This window comes from Telopea speciosissima, chromosome 4 (assembly GCF_018873765.1).
Source record: "Telopea speciosissima isolate NSW1024214 ecotype Mountain lineage chromosome 4, Tspe_v1, whole genome shotgun sequence".
NCBI classification, from domain to species: Eukaryota; Viridiplantae; Streptophyta; class Magnoliopsida; order Proteales; family Proteaceae; genus Telopea; species Telopea speciosissima.
The window spans coordinates 65,830,952-65,857,241 of record NC_057919.1 but is presented as its reverse complement, the minus strand read 5'-3'; the positions used below and the strand labels follow the sequence as shown (position 1 = coordinate 65,857,241).

Below are 26,290 nucleotides of genomic sequence, written 5' to 3'. Positions count from 1 at the left end.
TAAACCATACAATTTGACTCCTCTACTTCCGCTTGCCCCTACTGCCATGTGCGCCCCACACACAAGTAAGGCAGAATGTACTGCCCCACCCCTGCCCGAGCGCCTTGCCCAAGTAGGGGTAAGGTGGTACTTTCCGCCGTGCTTGTGTGTGGGGGTGCACGGCAGTACTGGGCAGACAGAAGTAGAAGAGTCAGAACCTTAAACCATATCTTTCCAAAGAGAAACTTTGAGAAACTTTTGATGGTCTGATCTTAAATTAAATTGTCGCAACATGTTTACCATGATTTGAAATTCTACATGCATGAATGGTCATGTTCTAAATCAAAAGTTTTAAAATGTTAAAACACAAAAGGTTGAGTTGTTAAATTCAAAAGATGTAGAATATCTGGATGGTTTAATCATTTCAACACCAATTCTTAGTCTAGATTAACCCCTTTGTTAATTAGTTTTGCCCTCATTATCATTCCAACAACAAACCCAATTAAGGAGATATGATTCCAAGTCAAAACTAAGTCCAGTCCTCATCTGTTGTTTTGTTGTCTGTGGAATAGCAATAGTGGATTCTGTGGGGGCTTGGAGTGGAGTCTATAACCTTCCCTGCTGGCTGCTGTAGCTGATTAAGCAATAGCCATGGGAGCAGATTCATACTGCTTTCCTAAAGACTAAATCTCCTGTATTATTTTTAAGCCATATCTTCCCTAGGTGGGCATAAAATTGTAGGGCACCACATGTTTTCCATCACCTTTATAAAGAAATAACAAGAAGCTGGAAGTGAATTGTTGATACTACCTTATTTTCCTTCCGGGCATTTTACGTTTACATCAGAACAAATGATTTGTATCGCAAACCAATTGCGCCTGTACAAATTTCTCTGTATATCAGGCTTGGATGCCTACTACGAATATACCAGCATAGTCTTTCTCATGGTGCCACCAAATTTTCTCTATATGAATATCAAAAACTAACCCCTCCTTTTCGGTTTTCATCTCTCTCCCCCTCCCCCCAACTTCCAGGGTGCTAATATGGTGGGTGTAAACAGAGATACATATATCACCTTCTTTAACCGGTGTCTGATGGAAGGGGACTCAAATTATGAGCAGATTGCTTGTGAGAACCTTGCCAAGAAATGCTCACCACTGCTTCCTGCCCTTCTTCTTTCTCTTGCTATTACCAGCACCACTGCCACTGCCACCACTCCTAGAGAAATTTCCTGTTTGGGAAGTAGGACTCCCTGTCGAAGGGCTACCGCCTGCAGCTTCGAACATGCCTGACTGCATTGCATTCTGCAACCAATCAAAAAACTCCTCTTCTGTCATGCTCTCTTCCATGTTGAATGCTGGCATCCCACCCCCCTTTTGTCCTGAGCCCGTTCCCTTGGCAGTGCTATGCTTGGAGATAATACTAGTATTAACATGAAAGCTTGGCTTGTGAGTATTTGCCGGACAATTCATGCCCTGTAATGACAATCCATGTACATTTACAGTGAGTTTTTCTTTATTTACTTTTACTAATTTGAAAGAAACATAAAAACTGATAAATTTAAGGAGAGGGGATGGGGTTGGACAACTTTGGCACGGAAAGGGGAAAAAAAGGCAGATTATGGGTATCTTCCCAAACCTGCTAGGCTGGACCACTAAGGAACATTTGTTTAACGGATTGGTCAAGTCATATTCTAACAACTCTTAAGAAAGAACCACCCCAATTCTAAATTTCTATAGAATTTTACTTTCTCCACATACATAATCCACACAAATCACGCAGTGGAACATTACGTATTTTACTTGGCGCTCCAATCTAAACATCTTCTCAAAGTCACTATCCATACAGCATTTACGAATTCCCAAATGTAATCAGTTCCATCATACTTTAATATTTCTAAGAATCCATGTCCTACTAAGAACATCCTTAGTTCAGAGGGGTTTGTACAAGTAATAATAGAAGCAATATTATTTCTTTGCTCAAATATAAGATTAGCTTCCTGAAATGTGCCACAGCCAAAGTCAACCCTGAAATGGGTGCATTGGGTTTCCTTATAGAAGGATTTCACCATGAATACTTTCATGGTGTATGGTAGAAAGCTAGAGACAAGCCATCCATCGTGAAGTTCAAAAGATGTAATTTGTTACCTGACAGATAAACCATTCAGTGGCATTGTATATTCTGCTCTCAACACAAACATATGCAGAGGGTGCATCCACCTGTACAAAATGATGCTGCATTAATATTGTAAGAAAAATCATATTCCCCATATTTATGTGCTTCCCAAGAGCAAATATAATTTTCTAAACAGTAAACAACTTGCGACTTTGTTTGAGAAAAACAGTTTTCCCTTGGATAGTAAATTTGACATGTTGACTAGGTGAAAGTGTTCTTCTCACCCCAACCACCACCTCCCTCCCCCCCTCAAAAAAAAAAAAAAAAAAAAAAAAACCAAAGCAAAACAAAAAATGGTGAAAATAGAGAAAGACAAGTATCCAAACCTGTCCAACAAAAACTTACAATATTTCAGAGGTTTTTATAATTGGCATTAGGAACAGAAAACCAGGCACTGATCAATACCAAAGTTCACTAGAAACAGATATTCAAGCTTCTTCAAAGTATGTTTGTTTCCTTCAATGCATTAGTTTTTAGACGTTCCCAGCAAAAGGCCTGAGGAAAAGCTGGAAAGTGAGGCACTCACTTCTGCCACATTAATGACTAATCATTTGGTCGTTCTGAATGTCAGATAGAGGGGGTACCCCCTGGATAGGCCACATATTAAATTTGGTAACTATTTCAACCATATAGCCCACCATGTATGGGTTTTACCTTTGTTTTCTCAACATCACTGGTCTTTAAAGAGAGTTGATTGTTTCAAAAAATTATCGAGCCATTATTATGACAAAGAGTAATGCTGGATAAATTATGGGTGCCAATAAACAGCAAGGCAGAAAAGCCACCTCAGTTGGTTTGCCACCACCTTTTTATTGTTTTATATATTTTTCTTTTTAGGTCTTTACTTAGTTTTCAGTTTTGATGTTCATCAATTTATGATTCATCTCTACAAACCTCCCCAATTTCACAAGGTAACTACATTTTGTCATAGATTTATCCTGTCCTTGCTTATGTTCCCATCTCTTTGCATGATGCTTATGATATATGTTTCTGAGAGTTGTTTAAAATAGAAATGGCACCTACATTCACGATTCTCTTAAGCTGTCTCACTCTACCCCATTTTATAAATGTACATTTTTCTAATAACAACTCTTTCCCTACATGATTTCTTATTTCCTTTGCAGGTTTAATATGATATTTGGGCATGAAATGAAGAACATGATACTTTTCCTCTCTCTTAAAGGTGTCTTAATCGGCTCCCTACTTTTCTCATTTTTTGTTAAGTTAAGCTGCTAAGGTGGAGGCCCTTGTTCAATGAAACCTCTTGTAACTCAACTTTTGAATCGTCTACAAGAATGAAGATGATTGGGTGAAGAATTTATTGCACCATCATGTATGAATAATTGTCTAATACTTATCTTTAAATTAATAAGTTGTCTGACGCATAACAGGAACCAATGCCAAAATAGGAGCCAGGTATGAAAGTGCTACTTAGGTCTTAGAAACAGGTTGAATATGGATCTTATAAACCGGATCCTGCCCAAATCTGGATGAAGTCAAGAAAGCTCAAGATCTGACCCACCACTGTATATTCATATCTCTCCTGTCTAGCCCAGATGACTCCTATGCATATTTGTTTGATGTTACTTTGCCTAGGGCCAAGCGAGATTGCCACCTTGCCTCTACAGCTAGGCACCCACCTTGTCTCCTTTTAACGACACTGGAAAAACCTTAGCCACTAGCAATTACTATTGCCAAAGGGCTAACTAGGATTGTTCACTGATCAATACCTTCTGCAGTAACCCGAAAAGGAAGGGTTGGAAAGACTGCTCGACCCATCCATCTCCATCTTTAGCTTGATGAAAATCTTTGCAATCCTAAGCCAAACCACCACCCCCAAAAAAAAGAGAGAGAGAAATCAGTAACCAGGTAACACCAATGCACTTTATAGGTAATAATAAAATCATGCATATACTTAAGAGGGAAAAGGAAACCTGGCACCATCTTGCTCTAGCTTTAGATTTAAAGGTATGGACCCAGATGTGAAAATTGCCACATTTCTTGCAGGCTATTCTTCTAGAATCTCCATGAGGATCATCACCATCGGCCTGATGTGTGAATCGGGAGGAAAATAGGCCATGTCTTCCATTCTGGAGAATCAAGAATATTTGAAAGCTCAAGTAAAACCACATGATACTCTTCCAACTTTAGAATTTGAGCTTGAAACTTGAAAGTATAAAAACAATAAACAATGACATGCTAGAGATCCTCCACCCCATCCCCCACCACCAAAAAAATAGGTTCCTAGATCCTTGTCCCCATCATAAAACCTCACACAAGCCTACGAGATTTATGGGGTGTGGGTGCATTTGTAGGGTCAGGGGAGGGGGTATAAGCAATGCAGAAACCAAGTAAATGAACTATTTATTGCGTTTGTAATTCATGTGACATGAATGTCTTTACAAACACATGCAACAATTTTGAGTGTCTCAAAGGGAGAATTTTTCATTGCTGTCCTGCAAGGAAAATAACTGTGACCTCGACAAGAGGTTGATACTAGAAGACACTACAGGAGGTAACCTGTGCACCAGGGTATGAGTTGGGCACCTATCTGGAAAGCCGTCCCCATCCCATTCAATGGTTAAGGTAGCTCTGCCACAAGAGGGTTAGTATGAGGTCAAATCCCAAAAGGGGTGTTGATTCGTCGGTATTTAAAACACCGGTCAATCTTCACAACTGTATTTTATGAGCTGATTGCATATGTAGGTCTTCTCGAGTTTATACATGCTCGACAAGATTACTTCTCTCCCGGCTTGTTGTGGCCTCCCTGAATTATGGATGTGGACTGATGTTTCTCATGGTGATCTTATTAAGGGGTAATCTCAATTCTCTTTGCAAGGCTGCAACTAAACACCAGTTATATGGCAGCTGGCAGATCATTACTTAAAGAGTACATAATCTTACAGGATGCAAGAGACTAAGTTATAGAAGCCTAGCGTATTAGAAGGGTGATACATCAATGTGATCAGATGTGCATGTGACGGAAATGACATCCAGTGGATAGACATCAGAGTCCAATATCCTGTGCAGAATGCAAGAATTAGATCAGACTTTTGAGCAAGTTTGCCCGCTGTACACCTACAAGGGCCAATCTTGTCACCAACAGTTCCAATGACACTTATCTACTGATCTGTATACAAGATGGGTCCATAGCATGGTGGTCAGGGGTCAACTGATCAAACAGCTAAAAAAAATACAAAAAAGTTTTCTATCCAGTAGACAAACATGAACAGCCAAAAATAAAAATGTTTTTCTACCATCTAACCTTAAGAATAAAACAGAGAATTGGTGACAAGCAGAGAGATACTCCCTTGGAAGAGTTTTTTTTTTTGGGTGGGGGGTGGGCGGGCTGCCAATCCATGCAGATGTTCAAGGTCTCATTTTCGTGGAACATAGGATCATCCAAACAAGTCGTGACAGCCAAGATAAAACAAATCAATTCAATCAGTTTTTTAGCTCAAATATGCCTAGAGGAGGTAAGAACTAGCAACCACAGATTGAAGTGGAGAGATGGTCCAATGGAAAGATCTGCTTTCAGAACACAGGCTGTAAGCCTGTAACCGAGTCATTCTGAACAGACAGCAGTATAAAGATGGTAAAGCAATAAATATAACTTTTTATGCTGCAGTTGATTGCCAGCATAGTTGTCACGGCATCTAGGAGACACCAACAAGGCGACAAAGGCACCCAAAGCGCCTGGACGCCTAAGACATCACCTTGACAACTATGATTGCTAGAAATCAAGGAGTAATTTAACAAGGCCCAATGATTGTGGAGCAGTGTAGGAAATATCTAAAAAGTGCTAAATGGTCAAACAAGAAAGAACTCAGCTCTGAAAGGTCACTTAAAACTCCAAAATCTTGAGTTCCTTCACATCTCTAGGTATTACATTTATCCCTTTCCTTCATTAGTTAATGGAGAAGAGATAATGGCATACTGGAATGAATAATTTTTCATTTCTCGATTTCTTTCTTCTCAGGGCTTTGAAGCTATTCATCAGGGATCTTGACCGCATTGGTAACTTTTGTTGTACTTCTCTTCACGGACATCACTAACAAAGAAAATAACTCACTAGCTTTTCTACTTTAAATCTAATTAACTGCAGAATTAAGGTCAGGAAAACACACCCTTTGAGAGGCGTTTTGAAACCGACGTAAACAATCCAATATCTCCTCTCTCCTGAGTTCATCATCATATGTTTTTCGCTTCAGAGAATCCAGTAAAACCTGTATATGAAAGACCATAGAATGAAAAAAGGACCTAAAAGAAATATAAAAATTATGAGTTTTTTTAATGAGGAAAATAGTACAAACCAAGATGTACCTCATATGCATTTTGGAGTTTTTTGAAGGCTTCTGCAGCCTTCTCATTGCCCATATTTTTATCAGGATGGACCAACATTGCCTGAAGATAAAATAAGAGAAGGCTTAAACTCACGAAGTGACCAACAGGGATAAAAGAAAACCAGGTAATTTAGGGTTAGGTGGCTACAGATAACTGGTTAATAGGGATATCCAGTGAGAATAGCTGACACCGAAGAGGTCACGGGTTTGACTCTCCTGTCCTCAAGGCACCCCCTCCCCCCCCCCCCCCACCTCTCTTTTTCTGGTAGTAGAGAAAAAAAAAAGGGATACACAGTGCACGAGGCTCCCACCACTGTGGGGTCTGGGGAGGGTCATAATGTACGCAGCCTTACCCCTGCTTTCACAGAGAGGCTGTTTCCAGACTCGAACCCATGACCACTTGGTCACAATGGAGCAACCTTACTGTTGCACCAAGGCCCGCTAGAGTAAAGATACATCTTTTTGTAGTAGTAGAACCAAAAAAAAAAAAAACTGACACCTTTTTCCTGTACTCCCGCTTGAGTAAAGATACATCTATGGTCTCATAGCGAGAAAAGCCCAATGCAGAATAGTGATCAGTGCAGTTTAACAATCGCACAACTTCATCTTCAGATGTCAGCTCAGAATCAACCCTACTGGTTGAGGCTTCTCCAGCAGAACGATCTGTTGACTTCACAGAAGCATTTTCAGAAAATGAAGGATGCACTGCCTCGTCATGGAAGGAAAATGATTGTCCTTGCATCCCAGGCATCTGTTCTCTGTTCCTATAGGATCCAGTACGCTTGTTCATGTTATTCTTTAGAAAGTATACAAGAATATCACTTGAGATGAAAGATAAATTCATTCCCAAAAGCAAACCAAGCCATCCAACATATGTCTTTGCACAATATATGGAATATAAAGTAGTGATTAGGAGTGCAACGCGTTCGTAGCTCAATGTGAATGCCACCCCTGCATTTTAAACCAACTGAAGCCTAAGTTAGTTTCAGAAAGACACAAAATTGACCAACAAGATGATTCTATTAAAGTTCAAAGAAAGGTCAGAAGATTACCGCTTAAAAGGATAACAATTCCTGTAGTCCAAAAACTTCCATATAACCACAATAAAACAGATGCAGAGATTGCAACAAATAAAGTTGCTAGTGTGAACCCAATGTAAACTGCAACCAAAGCTGCTATTGCCTGGATCATCAAGAAAATTAAATGTTAAATGTACTTTAACAAAAATGAGCAAATAATATTGACAAGGAAAAAGAGCATCATACCAGAAAATAAAATAAGATGACAAAATCTCAATGCAACTCAACTCAATTAGGCCTTGAGGCCCTTGACCCAATTAGTTGGTGCTGCCCAGACAAGTCTTGGCCCACAATTCCATCTATCATATTACACGCATTCATGTCTTTCTCACTACTTCAAAGTAAATAATTTTCAGACTTCGCCCCCCTATCGTTTAGCTCCTTCCGTTTGCATTATCACACTCCTACTCATTTCTACATAGCAGTGCATTTGATATCATGTTTACATATGTTGAAGTTACTGCAGTAGATTGGAACAGCAGAGGATTTATTGTAAGGGAAGTTTTATTTCAGGGGCTTATGGGTAATTACCCATAAATCTAGGGGGCTACTTGTAATATCGTATGATTCTTATCTTATAAATATATGATATCAGTAAGGGAGCAGACTACACCCTAATCGATCTGCTTTTCCTTCTCTCATTTCTTCTCCTTTCTTCTCTCCTCTGTGCAGGATCTGGTTTTCTTGCTCTGAACTTGTCACATGGAATCAGAGCAGGTTAATCAGTGATGGCATTACCATTGTTTCTGTTTTGAGAGTCCTTAAATTGATCATCGCAGTGTGCAGCAATTTCTGCTGTTTTTTCTTGTTCGTGATTTTTCTTTTGTTCAATAAAATATTAAAACAAGTGATTTTCTATGCACGGAGAAGCCCTCTTTGCTGTTAACATGCGTGGATGACAATCAACCTTCAATCAAGCCTTTGTGATGTGACCTGATCAGTCTCTTTATGATTTGATGAATTCTTGCTATTTCTTGGTTCAATTTTCAAGAATCCATGTCCAAGAAGGTTTTTTCAACAACCCTACTTTCCCTTTTCAGATCTTGATATTTTACACTTATTGTATATGTCAAGCATTAAATATGAACAAACTTTCAGCATCATCAGAGCACTCTTCAGCCCCGCGGTTTGCTTGAGAATTTTTCTGGGATTTTGATTCCTTGTGATTTGGATTTTGGAGATCTTCAGCGATCTGGACTTACTCCGTCTTGTGGCTTCTAGTATTGATTCTTCTTGTTTCTAAGTTGATATTGATGAATTTTATTGATACTGTTTGAATATTCTCTTTTTTCCTGTTCTTCTTTGTGGCCTGCAATTGAGATCTGGTTATTTTGTACCTTCACCCCTTGATCTGTGGTCGTGAACTTTTTTCGTTATTATGATTTGTTTTGGTGCTGCAACTATCTTTGTTATGATAATGGATTACTCAAAACCCCCTGTGAACTCTGTTAATGTCCAAATTACTGCTATCCAGCTAAGTGATGCTTCTAACCATAGTTCTTAATCTCAGTTTCAACAGAAACCAAGACAAAACCTTGAGTCAATACTAACTCGAACCAAGTTTCAATCAGTTTCAACCATATTTCGCACATTTCAGTAGATGAAGGGTCAAATTCAAGAAGAATAGAAGAAGATGATAGATTGTAAGTTAAAGAAGATACGGGGAAGAAAATATGGGAGAGATAAAGAGATAAAGAGAGAGAGAGAGAGAGAGAGGGTAGGAGAGAGAAAGAACTCACCAAAACGTGAGGGGGGGGGGGGGGAGAGGGAATGCTCAACGCATTACTTGGGCCAGCAAGGCTTCAGTTTCACTTCTTCAATTCATTCTCAATGTTACATTTGTTCGCTACAAAGGTAGTACTTAAAGAAAAAGTAAAACTCTTGAAGTAATAAAGGCCTAGAAACAAAAAACAAGAAAATTTTATTTGTAGCATACAACTATTGGACTTCCTAAACAATAATTCACCTAGAAACTAATACCAATAAAGTATTGAAGACTTAGACTTTAACTCTAAAACTACTAGTCTAAGAATTTAAAAAGTTACATTAATACACCTAGGAATTTGAAAAGACAAGTACCGAAAGAAAAGAAAAGACACACAACTAGATACTCTAAAATTTTGGAAGCTTCAAGGATTGGACCACATGGCCCCCACAATCAAGGGAAACACAGGGGTTGACTCCTGGCCAGCATACACCATGGCTGGGCTTGGTTCTTGGCCCTGTGGTTTGGGTCTAGTTCTTATGTAGACCAAAACAGCATGAGGGATCTTCTTCAGGCTTGATACTGAATCACCATGACCTGTCAAGTTTGCCCAGCAAAATACCAAGATTCGACCGAAACCTGGGAAATCTCGGTTTCGACCATGGTCGAAATCGGCCTAGAAACCAAGATTTAGAACCTTGCTTCTAGCTATTTATTATGGGCTCAAGCTGTGAAAGTTTATATTAATTCCAAGGGCAAATTGAATTACTTAACTTCAGCACTTCCATCTACTCCAAAGACTTTGAGCTCGAACATATTGAATGCATCCTATACATGTATCATAAATCTTTGTTTAATGTGACATTGAATCTATAAATTTTTGAGCGCCATAAATTTTTGATGTAGTAAAAAAAATGTATAAATGTTTTAGCTGATTGGATCAGTGAGAATGATACATTATTGGTCTGTTATGGAATAGTATGTATCCACCTATTGCAGTGAATGTTATGTTCCATTCCTTAGCCAAATGTGCTTGTGATGATTTAACGGAGAGTGTTTCTCGAGATAAAAATATATCACAAGGTTATAATCTCTATGAGAAGATCTTTAATTTCAAGCAAGGTGACAAATCTGTGGGTGAATACTGTAGTACACTTAAATGCATGTGGAAGGAAGTGAATGTCTACCAACCACTTACTACTGATTTGGAGTTGTTTTAACATGCAAAATTGTAGGTGGCTAAATTTTTATTTGGTTTGAATTCTGACCTGCAACCCGCCAAAAGACAACTTCTTTCTGTTGAAAAAGGTTCCTTCTATAAATGAAGCATTTTGCCGTATCCAGCATCTCTCTCCTAACTAAATCTGAATCATCGTTTCATCGTCTTCTTCCAAGGACAGTTTTGCCTTTGTAGCTAACACCGATGGTCATGGTCATGGTCATGGTAATGGATTTCTTGCGCATATAATCGGCCCTCCTCTCACAACTTATGTTGGAAAAGGTACAACCTATCCTATAACCCATCTTGCACTCATTCCCTTGCAATTCATAGTGAAGAAGAGGTCATGGTTTAGAGGAAGGTCAAAGACGTGGTTATGGTGATCATGGAGGACATCAACCAACCAATCTTTGCATCAATGTTTACACTGGTAAAATTAATCATACCGTTGACAAGTGATGGCTCTTTTACTCAAGTTTCTAATCATGGTGTTGTTTCTCTTCCTTCCTTCTTATCCTTATCATCTATACTTCATTTACCTCAGATACCTTTAAATATTCTTTTTGTAAGTCAACTCTGTCAATTTTTATCCTTCTTATTGTGTCTTTCATGATTTCAATACAAAGAATACAATTGGTGAAGGGCATGTGAAGGGTGGGATATACTACCTTGACGGTGCTTCCTCCTCTACAACTGCTTCGACTACTTCTAGTGGTGCTTCTCCTCTTCACTAGCGTTACCGGTTTGGACATCTATTAGTCTACAAGCTTCAGCATACGGTTCCAATTGCAAGTCTATTTCACGTAGTGAGTGAGGCTTGTGAGGTCGGCAAGCATCATCGCACTTCCTTTACTTCTCATGATGTGTCTAGGAGTCGCCTTTGTTTTGCTTATTCCATTCTGATAACAAAGGTCCACATCGTATTAAGAGTAGGTATGGTTTTTCTTATTTTGTTTACTTTGTGAACGATCATTCTCAATTAAACTTTATGCATTTGTTAAAAGATCATTCTAAATTTTTACCTGTATTCAAACAATTCTATAATGAAATAAAGACTTAATTTGGTGTTTGCTTAAAAAAATTTCATTCTGATAAGCACTTTCTTTATTTTATTCTAAGCATGACATTTTTCATCAAACTAATCGCTTCTATTCTCTTCAACAAAACGGAGTTGCTAAAAGTAAAAATCGGCATTTATTGAAAATTGCAAGCCCATTACTATTTCATATGAATGTTCCCAAGACTTTTTGGAAGGATCTTGTTTTAAGTGTTTGTTATCTTATTAATTGCATGTTCCCGTTTGTTCTTCAAAATCAATCTCCTTTTTCTAATTTTTTTCCTATCCTCTCCATTGTTTTCTTAACCACCTGAGGTTTTTTGTTGCACTTGTTCTGTCCAGAATTTGCAACCTGAAATTAATAAATTATCTCCATAGCCATCAAATGAATTTTTCTTGGGTATTCTCGAACTCAAAAAGGACATCTATATTATGACCCTGTCACTTGACAACAATTTATTAGTGCTGATGTTACTTTTTTTAAAGTACTTCGTATTTTTCTGCCAAGGGTAGTATCCTTGTACTGGAACCTGAATCCTTCCGCTCTCCTCCCCTTCCTGTGTTGATTACTCTTAAAGATCCTCCTACATCTTAGTCAGCACCACTACAAGTGTACCAACACAGTTCTAATTCACCTCCATCAATTGAAATTGCACATTCTCAACCAATCCCTACATAGTAAGATTCATTGTCTAGGGATCCTTCTCCTCCACATCTGACCATTAACCTAACGTGTCGCCCTTTGGAAAGATACTCGTTTGTGTACTAAAAAATGAGTTTTTACTTACCCAATTGCTCAGTTTGTTTCTCTTTCCCATCCTCCTTCACTTTGTAGCTTTGCCTCGTCTTTATCTGGACATTCTATTACTACCACTTTTCAAGAGGCCTTGTCTCATCCTGGGTGGAAATCGGCTATGGATGTGGAAATGGATGCACTATTTTGTTGCCAGACATGAAATCTGGTTGATTTGCCTCTAGATAAAGAGCTTGTGAAGTGTCATTGACTGTATTCTATTAAGATGGCTCAGTTGAGCAGCGTAAAGCTTGCTAGGTTGCTAAGGGATATACTCAGCGTTGTGTCATTGATTATCTTGAGACATTTTCCCCAGTTGCCCATCTTAACTTTGTTCGTGTTCTTATTTCTCTGGCTGTTGATCTTGATTGACCCTTATTTCAGCTTGACATAAAGAATACACTTTTGTATGGTGACTTACACATAGTTCACAATCTCGCCGAGATCTCGGAAAACTCGAGCTTCTTGAGACGAGAAGACATACGAGACACAAAAAATGCACAATTTCGGAAAACTCTACCAAGATTTTGAATATTTCGAGAATCTCGGTGAAATCTCGAATATTTCAAGAATCTCAACCTCCTCAGTACTCATAGAGTCATGGTATTGTATTGTTGGGACTCGGGAGTTAAGATGTGGAAAACTAGGGTAGTAAGGTGTCTATGACTTATGTATTATTCATTGTAACTAGGTTGGGTGTCTATGTAATAGGCATTGTGAACACTTTATTGTATCTTATGGTTTGTAGTAGAAACTTTAAGTCTTTAACTATTTCTTAAATAATTATTCAATATTATGTGCATAATTTACTTGTTTTACTTGCCAATTATGTCTCATATCATTCAAACAATGTGTAGAATAGGCAATATTATATAAAGGGTTCGGCCTTTATTGCCAACCAAGGATGCAAATCCAAAACACCAAATTGGTGGTTTTTTTTCAATTTGAACCTTTAAATATGTTTATTAAGCCTAAAACAAGCTTACCTTAAAGTTTCGGAGCCAACTATGGCCATATGCCCACCGAAACATAATTCCGAAACATTAAAAAAAAAAAAAAAAAATACACTGTCTCGCCGAGATCTCAGAAAACTTGACCTGGTCGAGACCAAGTTTTAGAACCTTGGACTTACATGAAAAAGTGTATATGGAGTAACCTCCAGGAATTGTTGCTCAGGAGTAGAATGCATAGAAAGTATGCAAGCTTCGCGAGGCAATTATGGTTTGAAGCAGTCATCAAGAGCATGGTTTGATAAATTTAGCAAAATTGTTACTAGTTATGGATTCACACAGTGCTTCTCTAATCAGTCTATGTTTGTTCGTTGCCAAGATTCCAAGGTGAAGTTGTGTGTTGTTTATGTTGATATTATCTCTAGTAACAATTTATCTAGTATTGATGGTAACAAGGCCTACTTACAACACCATCTTCAGATGAAGGACTTGGATGCTCTCAGATATTTTCTGGGAATTGAGGTTTGTTTGCATCAAGAAAGGTGTTAGTTAGTGTCAAATGGAATATGTGCTTGATCTTCTGTCTGAGGCTGTCACATTAAGTTCAAACTTATTGATATCCCTATGGATCCTTATTAGAAACTTGGAGTTTGTAACAATAAAGAATTTGTAGACAAAAATAAATAGAGAAGATTGGTAGGTAAACTCCTCTATCTTATAGTGACTATTTGTAGTTGTTATCATGGAGAAACCCAAGCAGGCTCATTGGGAGCGTATTTTGAGATATCTAAAGGGTACCCTAGGAAAGGGTCTCATTTATAAACCTCATAACCATATTGATATTGTTGGTGATTCCGATGCTGACTGGGAAAGTGCTAAAGGTGCTAGGAGACCAACCACTAGTTATTGGATGTTTATAGGTGGTAATCTTGTTACTTAGAGGAATAAGAAACAAACTATAGTGGCTAGGTCTAGTGTTGAAACTGAATATAGAGCCATGTAGCATACTGCAGTTGAGTTGATGTGGTCAAACTCACTTCTTCAGGAGCTCGATTTTCCAGTTAATAAGCTTATCAATATGCATTGTAATAATCAGACAACTATCTATATTGTTAGTAATTCTATTTTCCACGAAAGGACTACGCATATTGAAGTTTGTAACAAAATCAGAGGTAGAGCAGAGGAAAACCAAGTGAAGAGACAGCCAGAGAGAATAAGAATCGATAGCTAGCTCCCCCTCTCAACTCTTATTTATAATTATAAGTATCAGTACAATGATCCTTCCTATTCAGACTAGGAAAGTACAAATAGAAATAGAAACCTAAACTCCAGAGATCAAATACAACTCAACTAGGAAACAAAATAAAGAGAGAAAGAAAAAATAAGAGAACAGAGAGAGAGACACCCACGATAGAGAGGAATCCTCCTATCGTGGTTACATAACCACGACTTTAACACTCCCCCTCAAGCTGGAGGATACAAATCATTCATGCCCAGCTTGGAACAACCCTTCCGAAATGCTAGATTGAACAAGGATTCAGTAAACATATCATCAAGTTGATTGCTAGAGGAAACGAACGGAGTGACAGGCAATTTCTTTATAACAATATCCCACACAAAATGACAATCAACTTCAATATGTTTAGTGCGCTCGTGGAACACATGATTACTAGTAATATAGATAGCAGCCTGATTCTCACAAACATCTACATAGGGGAGGTAATAGGAAACCCCAACTCAGTGAGTAAGGACTTCAACCACATAAGTTCAACAACAGTATGGGTCATAGCCCTATATTTAGCCTCGCCACTGTATCGTGCCACAGTAGTTTGCTTCTTGCTCAGCCAAGTGACTAGATTACCTCCAACAAAAGCACAATAACTAGTACTAGACCTCCTATCACTAGCGGATCCGGCCCAATTAGCATCAGAGAATCCCATAAGATCAACTCTCTGACAAGACTTATAAATAAGCCCTTTTCCAGGAGCACCTTTCAAGTATCTTAAGATTCGACAAGTGGCATCCCAATGAGGTTTCTTGGGATTTTGCATAAATTGACAGATAACACCAACAACAAAGAAAATATCTGGCCTAGTAACAATCTCTTGTATTGATGTTTATCCTCAAGTTCTTCTCCATCATCAATCCCAAGCTTCTAGTGAGGGTCCACAAGAGTATCAACAGGTTTGGAGGCAAGCAAACCAGTTTCAGATAAAAGATCCAGGACATACTTTCTTTGAGACAAACTGATACCTTTCTTGCTGCGTAACACCTCAATTCCAAGAAAATACTGAAAATAATGGTGCAGATATGATTTTACTGCTGCAATTCCTAAAGCATCATTCCCAGATATAATCAAGGTTTAAAATCTCGTTTCGTCGAAATATGGTATTTTTTCCGTGGGTACAAAATGCCAAAATTACCGAGATTTCCAAAATTTCCGAAACGAGATGACCGAAATTTTCGAAATATTGCATTTTTTCAATTTGATGTTGCATTTCGTTTCGACTCAACCGAGATACTTGAAATCTCGACCGAGACGGAACGAGTTTTTGTATTATGGATATAATTATATCATCCACATAAACAACCATTACCACAATCTTGGAATCTTTATGACACAAAAAAATAGAGTTATCAGAGTAGCACTGAGAGAAACCATAGCGAGTAACAGTAGTGTTGAATTTATCGAACCAGGCTCAAGGAGATTGCTTCAACCCATAGATAGCTTTATATAGTCTGCATACTTTGGCAGAATTCTCCCCCCTGCGCAACATACCCATGGTTGCTCCATATAAACTTCCTCCTGGAGGTCACTATAGAGAAAGGCATTCGTTATGTCCATCTGATAGAGGGGCCACTCCAAATTAATAGCAAGAAAAATGATAACATGAACAAATTTCGGACAAACGACAGGAGAAAAAGTCTCAAAATAGTCAACACCATATGTCTGAGTATACCCTTTGGCAACAAGACGGGCCTTAAAACGTTCAACAGTACCATTGGGATTGTATTTGATAGTGTATAACTGATTCAGGAAGTAAATCAACCTATGTCCATGTTCCCCGAGATAATAGTACCTCAATTTCAGTGTCCATTGCTACCTTCCAGCCAGGGTGAGAGAAAGCCTCATGGTAATTATAAGAAACGGAGTTGGTAGAGAGAGAAAAGGCAAAGTTATGTAACTGAAGAGGAAGATGAGAAATGGACTCATACTGCTCAATAGGATAAGCAGTCAAGGATTTTTTAGTATAGGAACACTTACCTTTATGAACAGCAAGGGGAAGATCAGAATCCACTGGGAAAATCCGTGGAGCAGGATCAGGTGGCATGGGAGGAGAGGCAGGGACCTCAAAACCAGAATCAAGTACTAGCTAGAGGCAGAGTCTTCTCGCGTTGTTGATACACCTGTAGGGGTTTAGTAGGTGGAACATCCCAAGGGATGAGTTTCAGGAGTGGACCAGGACTGGGCAAACTTATAGTAAAAGGGAGTACAGAAGAAGAAAAATAGGATGTATTCTCGAAAAATGTGACATCAACACTAACATATTGTTTATGAGAAATAATATCGTAACATTTATAGCCCTTTTTAGTTCGAGAATAACCAAGGAAAATACACTTAACTGCCTAGGAGAAAGTTTATCAATAAGAGGAGATAAAATTTGAACGAAACAAACACAACCGAATATGCGTGGTCGTAAAGAGAAAAGAGGACTAGTTGGATAAATTAGAGAGAAGGGGGATTTATTATTTAACATTGATGAAAACATTCTATTTATAAGGAAACAAGCAGCAAGGATATCATCACACTAGAAATGTTTGGGAACCTACATGTGAATCAGAAGAGGTCGAGCAACTTCTAAATAAGTGTTGATTCTTACGTTCAGCCACCCCATTTTGTTGAGGGGTATAGGAACAACTAATCCGATGAGTCATGCCATGATCTAAACAGAATTGAGAAAATTCATTTTGAACATACTCAAGAGCATTATCAGATCTAAAAATAATAGACTTATCAAACTAAGTCTTTATTTCAGGGTAAAAACTTTTAAAAACGGTAAGAAATTCAGATCTTAACAAGTAAACTCATGTCGATCTGGAGTAGTCATAGACAAAAGTAACAAAGTAATAAAAACCAGATCTATTTCGGACACGACATGGTCCCCAAATATCTAAATGAACTAAATGAAACAAAGACGGACTCTTAGACATACTTCTAGAGGGAAAAGATGAACTATGATGTTTTCCTAATTCATAGACTTCACACTCGAGACAGGTAATGGACTTGCAACTGGGAACCATATGCTGGAGCTTGAATAAGGATAGATGACCAAGACGATGATGCCACTAAAGAGGAGATGAACCACTGATGTAAATCGAAGCATGAAGAGGAGAAGGACCAAAATAAAAGTCACAAAAAAATTACTGTTCACATTAACAGTACCCGAATTACTGTTCACATGAACAATGTTGTGGGCCCAACTTAGATTATATGAGCTTCTATTTCCAATATTCTAGAAGCCTTGGACAGCAAGACACTCAAGGATCAATGGGACAACTTCTAGAAGATTTTGTTTCCTTTTAGTTATTTCCTTTTTTGTTATTTCAGTCCTTATTAGTCTTGGCTAAATTAGAGTTTCTATTTTAGTTACTTAGCTGAGTTAGAGTTTCTATTTTTAGTCACTTTCTATTTTAGTTTCATTACTTGTAACCCAAGTCTCAGCCTTATAAGAGACTTCCTATTTTATTTGTTTCTATTTTAAGCTCAACCCTTGAGTCTATTTAATGTACTGCCCTTAGAGGCATCCCCAACAATTTGATGATGAATGAATATTGCTTTTATGCAACTTTGTGTCCCAGTGAGAGGATGAAGGGCTGAGAGAGCCAACCCTATCCTTTTTCTATTTCTATCTTCTATCTTCTTCTCCTTCCCTTACTCGGTCCCCTGCTGTTCCTGCTACCTTGAGACTGCAATCTGCTGCTGCTGCTGCAACTACATCTTTGAAGACCTGAATTGATCCACAATCATCAACAAGACTGCTGCTACTTCGCACCACAAAATAAAGGACATCTAGACACCTGCGGCTACATCAACCTTCTATTTCTGTTGCTGATTCGAAGCCTCTGATCTCAGCACCCTTTTCTCCAATTGGGGTAAGTTTTGGAGGGTTGTTTCAGACCCACAGGAGCTCCACTTGACCAGCCTTTGAAGGCTTTTAGACCTCAGATTTGAGAGACATAATAAATCTCCCAAGCCAGTATCTGACTGCCTTGTCCATTAGTTCAATACTGCTGCAACTTCAGGCCTTCACATCACCGCAACCACTGGTCAGATCCGACTGAAATTTTGGAAGGTTTCTCACTGCTGCCAGGCCTTCTTTCGATCCCAGTTTGGCATCAAACTGCTGTCTGGTTTGCTTAGTTTTGCTTACCTTCTAATTTCTGGTTTCAGCATACTAGGCTTGGGTTTGGGAATTAGTTGCTGCTTCAATTTCATTGTATTGTGGGTATTATTGGTGTTAGGTTATCTCTAATCTAGCCTTGCATTAACCACCAGCAAGTGTAGTAGCTGCAGTAGAAGGTCCCATGCCGTCCAGATAGTAAACACCTGCCTGTTCAACCCCGCCACCAACCTTCCTCCTTGTCTGAAGGTCCTAAAGGACAATAGGAAGGATAGATAGTAACAAAACAGTTAAGAGCTTTAGTAAGTTGGCTAACAGACAGGAGACTTGGTAGAAGAGCCATCAGCAAGAATAAACTGGGGAAGATTATGAAGTTTAGGAATTGATGAAAATAAAGTAGTCTAACCAATCATGTTAGAAGAAGCTCCAGAGTCATTGATCTAGGGAGTAGTAATAGCAGTAGTAAATAAAGCAGTGTGATCTGTATGAGCTAAATTGGCTGTGGAAGTAGTAGCTGCCTCAAGTTGTTGCAGTCGTTTCAGAATCTGATTGTAGTCATCACGGGGCATAGAAACAGTGGACGAAAATGCAGATGATGTGTCTCCAGTAGGTGCTTGCTCAGTTGAATTGTCAGTCATAGCAGTGTTGACCAATTCATTAGCCCATTCAGGACCATGTTTGGCCCAACATGTTTCTACGGTATGATCTCACTTCCCATAATAAGAGCAATGACGAGAACCTTTATCAACAGTTTGTCCACCAGTGCCACGACCACCAGTTCCATGGCCACAGCCTCTACCTTGACCACGACCTCCCTCAGATAAACCATATCCTCCAGTTCCACCAGCAGTAAAGGCAGAATTTTCTTTGATAGGCGGTGAAGGTTCCACCTTGGAGGCAGTAGATGTTCGTTTAAGACAAGGGAAAGTTCCATTCAGGGAAGGTACTTTCTCGCAAGCCAGAAGTTGGCTTTTAACCACCTGATAATCAGGTGTGGACCAGCAAGGAATTTGGCAACATGAAATTCAGCACGTTGATGCTTTAACTACTCCAATTCAATGGTAAAAGGTTGATGTACCTAGAGTTCTTCAATTATTCCCTCGTAACTGCTTAAATATTCATTCGAAGATTTGTCACCCTGCTTACAGTTGAATAATTTCTCATACAAATATGTGCGGGTGATATTTCTCTCTTGAGAAACTTTACTTCAGATCATTCCAAACACCTTTTGCAGTTGTATGAAACATGACATTGGCAGCAATGGTAGATCAATACTGCTCCACAACCATATTTTGAGAGTGGAATTCTCACGCATCCAACCTTCATATACAGTGAGAGAAGCAAGATCATTAGGATCAGCGGTAAGGGGATCATCAGTAAGATATTTCATCTTCCCCTTAGCATGAATATAGACTAAGACAGCCTGAGACCATAACATATAGTTTGAAAAACCAGTTAACTTGATGTTGGTGATCTGAATGTGGACATTGTCCATAGAAGTCTTTGACTCAGCCATCATGCAAACAGGTACAACAGGAATTAAAGGAAGCATTCACCAAGTAGTAGTCCATAATCAGTGGAATAATCTGTATAATCAGCAAGAAAAGATCACAAAGTTGAAGCTGGCAGTGTTTGTTACAATCCCAGTGTTGTGATAACAACAGTATCTCACGATCAGTGGGTTAGAATAACCCAAAACAACTTGATTGAAGTAAGTATTTACGGAGGGGAAGGGGAATAGCTTCCCAACACTGAAACTAATCGGTGGAATAAATCAGCAGTAACAATGACTGATTTGTAACCCTAAACAGGGTACCGCCAGCCAGAAGAAGAGATTCAATTGCCAACAATCAGACCACAAGTTGGCTTTGGAAATTAAAGCTAGTGTACCTCTTGACAATTAAAATCAGACTTCAAGTCTTCAAAAGCTAGCTTCATTAAGTGGTTAAATAGAAAGTAATTTCAGAAAATCAAATCTGCAGAAGACAATATCGCAGGCTTCAGCTTCTTCAAAAACTTGGATCAAGAGGCTTGAAGGACTCAATCTTCATATGCAGCAATGAAGCAGAGAATGCCCTAGTTTAATCCATAGCTATCAACAACTAGGGCAGTTTGAAGTAGCAGGCAGCTTTATGGTAGCTGAAACCAAGATCAAGAATGCTTGAGAGAGAGAGAACTATCAACCAGAAGTCAAACAATCGACCAGAAATTAGTTCTTCTCTGATACCAAGTAACGAAATCAGAGCTAGAACACCAGCAGAGGAAAACCGAGTGGGGAAGACAGACAGACAGAGAATAAAAATCGATATCTGGCTCCCCCTCTCAACTCTTATTTATAGTTATACGTATCAGGACAATGACCTTTCCTATTCAGACTAGGAAAATACAAATAGAAATAGAAACCTAAACTCTAGAGATCAAATACAACTCAACTAGGAAACAAAAAAAGAGAGAAAAAATAGAAAGAGATAAGAGAGATAGACACCCACGATAGAGAGGAATCCTCTTATCGTGGTTACATAACCACGACTTTAACAAAGTTGATTGTCACTTTTGTGCAAGATGATGTGATGCGAAAGATGATCTCCACTCCTTTTGTCAACTCTGCTCATCAACTTGGTGACTTGTTTACTAAACCCTTGATTAAACAGTGTTTCTTCAAGGTTGTTCCAAGCTGGGCATGGGTGATATCTATGCTCCAGATTGAGGGAGAGTGTTGAAGTTACTGCAGTAGATTAGTACAATATGGGATTTATTGTAAGGGGAGTTTTATTTCTTGGGCTTATGGGTAATTAGCCATAAGCCTATGGGGCTACTTGTAATATCATATGATTCTTATCTTATAAATTTATGATATCGCTTAGGGGGCAGATTGCACCCTATTTGATCAACTCTTCCTTCTCTCATATATTCTCTCTTTTCCTTCTCCCGTTTCTTCTCCTTTCTCCTTTCTTTTCTTCTTCTTCTTGTCTGCGCAGAATCTGGGTTTCTTGTTCTGAACTCGTCACAAGACTCACAACTTTAACAAATTTACTTGAGATCTTTTTTCAAAACCCTATTAATAATCAATTTAGTTACCCTACCACACACTTTCTGTAATCAGAATTTGACAGTGAAGATCTTTCTTCTTCTCTTTACATTTTTCCATCAATGCCTACTAATAAAATAGCTTCAGTCATCGATTTCTCAAACACTAGACACTGTAGCTTCAGTTCTTAGCCCCATCTCTCTCCCCACTAATTTCATTCATAAGTTTTTGGGCTTCATAAGTGGCAGGAATATTTTTTTTATTTGCAATTTTGATTTCTGTTGTTGAGGGTTTCACTCTCGCCTTTTCAGGAGTCCCCGGCAGCAGAAACAGAAACACCCACATTCTCTACCAGAAGTGGGTGGCTATTCTCACAGACAGAAAGACTCAACGACGAGTAGACTTCTTGCGCTCAGCTCATCTGACTACGAGCCTGATCAACCCACAATAGCTGGCACGAATCTTAACATCGATCCTTGTAACTAGAGGATATAAAATGTTACAAGAAGGATAATGTTGTAATTACAAACAGAAATCACTTCAGAAAGTCATACAAAAAGTTGGTGAATCATAAAGCCAAAGAGTCATTTACACACTTTTTAATAAATTGTGGTTCAGTCTATTCGGTACAGATTTTGGGGATTAACTGGACCTCTCTAGCAGTTAAAAGATGAAATTTACAGTTCACTTGGTTCTTTGGAAAGAAAAGCAGCATGTCGTGGAAAATGGATCCACATGCGATCTGCCTGGCATTTGGCAAGAGTTAGAAACTATTTTTCAAGGAATAAATTGACACATGATTAGAATCTATGCAGATATTGGACGTTTGCTAGTGGACTGTCCATCATCCAACACAGGGTCTTCTGGTGTTTGAAGATCTACTTTGGCCATGAGTAGAACTGATTTGGGAATCTTAATTTCCCATCTTGTGCTTCTTTGTTGCTTTTGATATTTTCATGCTTTATAAATTCAGTTGTTTCAATGTTCTGAAACCTGGCCTGCCCAGCAATCCATTCTGAAGGTCGGTTGGCAAGACAACCAGTTCAACTGGCATTGCAGATCCAGATTTCAGAAGACTGGGTTGTTCACACTCCTTTGAGGTAATTTTTTCAGTACTTTAATAAAAAAAAATTACTTGTTGTATCTGTATTTTTGACAATAGGAACAGAAAAGCATATCTATCATTTTAACTATGCATGAAACAATGCCATTTTACAGAGAGGCATTAGAGTTATATGCCAAATCATAGATTGCCAGGTGCATAGACCTCATTGCTTGTCATCCCTAAACTTTACCTTCCACTGGGCTCTTTTCCAAGAAAATGGCACATATTGACATTTGACTGTGCAAGAAACTGGCAGTGTGCTTGAGCTTTAGCCGTTTGGCCACAGAAAGATTACACCCTTATAAAATTAATTCTTCAGCAAAAATAAGTTCAAATAGATAAAGGGCAGGTTTAGATTCCAACTCAATGATAAATAAAGAAATTGGATTGGAGATCAAGGTAAATTAACTTAAAATAAACTCTCAATGAATTGGAGAAAAAACGGCCATTGGACACAATATTACTGAGCTGAACAATTAAAATAAAATTAGAACTCTAGCTTCCAAAATGAAAATTCTCATACACAAATGAAAGATAATAAAGAAGGTAGAGAGACTTCTTCCTTTCCTTTTGAGTGGGTGGGTGCGTGGGGGGGAAGGGGCTGGATTAAACTCACCGTGACTATCAGAAATTTAAAAATCCCAATCATAGCAACCAGTGAGAGAATGCTGCACCAAATGACCGCAAAAAAGGATGTTGTCCCAAATCGTACAAGGGAGTCAAGGCCCCTAAGACTACAGTCCAACCAAATCATGGATATAAGTAGCATTAATTTCCCAATTTGCACAAGCCACCTCCAAACAATAGGATATGCTTCCTGGATCTTGAGTCGAGCATAACCACTGGCATCAAATATTGTGGTTGTTATAATAAAAAACAATGGCTTCTGCCTTTCTACCCATCCACTGGCTGCATTAAAAATAGACAGAGCAGAAGCCCCCAAACTTCTCCAAATTACATGATCTGACAAAACTGAAGCTTCCATCAAATCTTTGGTGGGTAAATGACGCAGTAAGAAGCCAAGACTAGTTTTTAGTTTGTTCAAACTGTCGTTCCCTCTAAGTGATGATCTTCTGTCTCCTCTTGATCCTGATGCATTCGAAGCAGATGCATGGCCCCCGGGTTCTTTTGGGTTACAAGATGCAGGAACCGAAGGTGCTGAATCTGGACTGCTATCCATTATAGGCTTCTCTTTGCAGGGGAAGTTTCTGGATCTTTGGTTATTTTTCTCATCATCTCCTGTATAGTTGGTATTAGTTGACATGTACACTGAAGGACTACCTGTCTGATTACCAGTTATGGGTTCCTCTCCATCAGCAGCTTTACCATTGCGCGACTTTACCTTTTCCTTTTTCTCTGCCATAGACACAGCCCCTGATTCTGGGACCCTAATCTTGTGATTTAAAGAGTTACGATCCAACCCATTTCTCTGTTGATTTCCCTTCCGAGCCATGATGGTATAAGATATCTTTTTAAAGACAAGCTGCTTCAATCAATTTTCAATCCATCAAGAGCACACTGCAATGCAAACTGGATTCCATTGGAAAGATTCATGCCTGTTACCCATACAAAAAAGGTAACACAGTATAAGATCATAAGCATGCTTGAACAATAAAAGGCAACACCTGACATGGACAGAATTAATCATCAAAACTCATGAGGAATCATAAGCATGATTGAATGAGAAAAAGGTAACACTGGAAAAATGCAACGAACTCATGAATGATGCATATGGAAACAATAAGCATGCTTGAAAGAGAGAAAGCAGTCTGAACAGGGCAGAATAAATTACCATAACTCATTCATCCAAAAAAACAAAACTCATGAATGCAAAGTTTTATAAGTTGGTATGGAATAGTCTGATCAATATCAGTAATTCAGTATTGGACTAGTTGAGCTGGTACATTTAGCGGATCAGCCGATCCACACTCTTCCGTAGTTTTTTATTCCTCCTGGATTGGCTGGTTGTTTGATTGGATCATCTGATCCCGAATGATCGGATTGGAATCACCTGGGTCTAATCTGTCCAATGAACCCAATCCCTAAACCTTGTATGAATGTGCATATGGAAAAAGAGAAAAGACAGCACTGGAAATAGATAGAATTATTTATCAAAACTCAAGATGATGAAAATGGAAAAATAGGTCAAAATACTACATCTTCCTGATGAAAAAGGAGAAGTATAAGCTAAACATCAAGTATGCAACATGCATACAGCACATGCAGATAGGTGAACCCACCACTCATTAGGTATGACCCAGTATTTCAGTACGCCTAGCCAATTTTCATCAATATGGGCCACTGTGTATGGTCATTTACCTGATTGACAGCACAGATAAACACCGCATTAATGTCAATAGGTCAGCTGTGGTTTGAATCCTGCCAATTGTTTACTGCAACTCATTCTAGGTAGTTCAGCGAATGGCAACATCCAGAGAATCCTCTAAACCATTTTTTAAACCAAAAAAATTAATTTTTGGTATGGAAATCTATTGAAAAGGTGTAAGCTCCCAGTTCCGGAGCGCTCTATCATATCTCAGGTTGATGGCAAAGCAGTTCGATTCTTGGGCTTGAAATATAACCGCAGGAATCAACAAGGGCTTGGTCCATCACTCAAAAATATGGGCTAGCCCATGGGCCATAGGGCCAACTAGCTTAGGCTGGGTGTTTTTGGCTCACTCAAAGCCAAATCGTGGGGATTAGTGTAGCTTGGACAGCAAGTTATTTCTTTAACACTTTGTTTCCTTTTTAATTTCAGACCACGTTTACTTAGTAAATTTTATTAGCTAAGTTCTTAGATTGTTTGCTGTGCAAGCCTCAATTCTTCTTTGTAACAGGATTTTCGTATCTTTTATTTTTGGAAAGATTTAACTATATAATGTAATGAACCTCTTGGATCCTCCCCACGATTTTAATGAAGAGAAAACTTTGCTTGTTTTGTGCAACATGGAGCAGTGAGAGGCTGTGAGATGAGAGACCTTTAGGGGTGAGAAACCCTTGGCTGAGATAGCCATTATCCCTTCCCCTTCTTCCCCAATCGGTATTCTGTTTTCCCCACTCTGATTCTCTTTCCTGAGTACATCTAAGATCAACCAAACCTTATTGGAGCTGCTGATTATCTCTATTAAAGTGCTCATTGAAGCCCCAAGTTGCTGCTGCTTTGGTTACAGATCAGAGAAGGATTCCCAGTACTTGTGGTTCTGAGGTTCTCCAAGGAACCTGCTGCTACTTCGATTTCACAGATCTCAGCAACCACCCATCAACTTTGGGTGATAATTGGAGGGTCAAACCAACACACCCAGGAGTACCTCCACTCGACTGGAGTTTGGAGGCTATCTGAACCTTCGTTTATGAGATATCAAATATCCCCAATTTTGTGCCTCAATTCAAGAATTGAGAGATCTTACAATTGAGCTACCAACTTGATCTGTATTATTGAGGACTGATTCCCCTCT

General features: G+C 38.8%; 1 protein-coding gene and 1 long non-coding RNA gene across 2 annotated transcripts in view; both read right to left on the bottom strand.

The window, feature by feature from the left end:
- Window positions 1–776: 776 nt before the first annotated feature.
- LOC122658600 overlaps window positions 777–26,290 on the bottom strand; it is a 28,088-nt gene continuing 2,574 nt past the window's right edge. Inside the window, exons 2-10 of the mRNA XM_043853625.1 lie at window positions 23,452–24,391; window positions 7,550–7,679; window positions 6,997–7,448; window positions 6,478–6,558; window positions 6,282–6,380; window positions 4,089–4,244; window positions 3,885–3,971; window positions 2,127–2,198; window positions 777–1,454 (exon numbers count right to left, since the gene is read on the bottom strand). Coding sequence (XP_043709560.1) covers window positions 1,131–1,454; window positions 2,127–2,198; window positions 3,885–3,971; window positions 4,089–4,244; window positions 6,282–6,380; window positions 6,478–6,558; window positions 6,997–7,448; window positions 7,550–7,679; window positions 23,452–24,288 — 2,238 coding nt within the window. The 5' untranslated portion in view covers window positions 24,289–24,391 and the 3' untranslated portion in view covers window positions 777–1,130. The remainder of the gene's footprint in view (window positions 1,455–2,126; window positions 2,199–3,884; window positions 3,972–4,088; window positions 4,245–6,281; window positions 6,381–6,477; window positions 6,559–6,996; window positions 7,449–7,549; window positions 7,680–23,451; window positions 24,392–26,290) is intronic.
- LOC122658602 lies at window positions 2,967–3,230 on the bottom strand. The gene is made up of 2 exons (XR_006332467.1): window positions 3,074–3,230; window positions 2,967–3,040 (listed from the first exon to the last, which is right to left on the bottom strand). It is a non-coding gene; the product is annotated as an uncharacterized LOC122658602 (long non-coding RNA).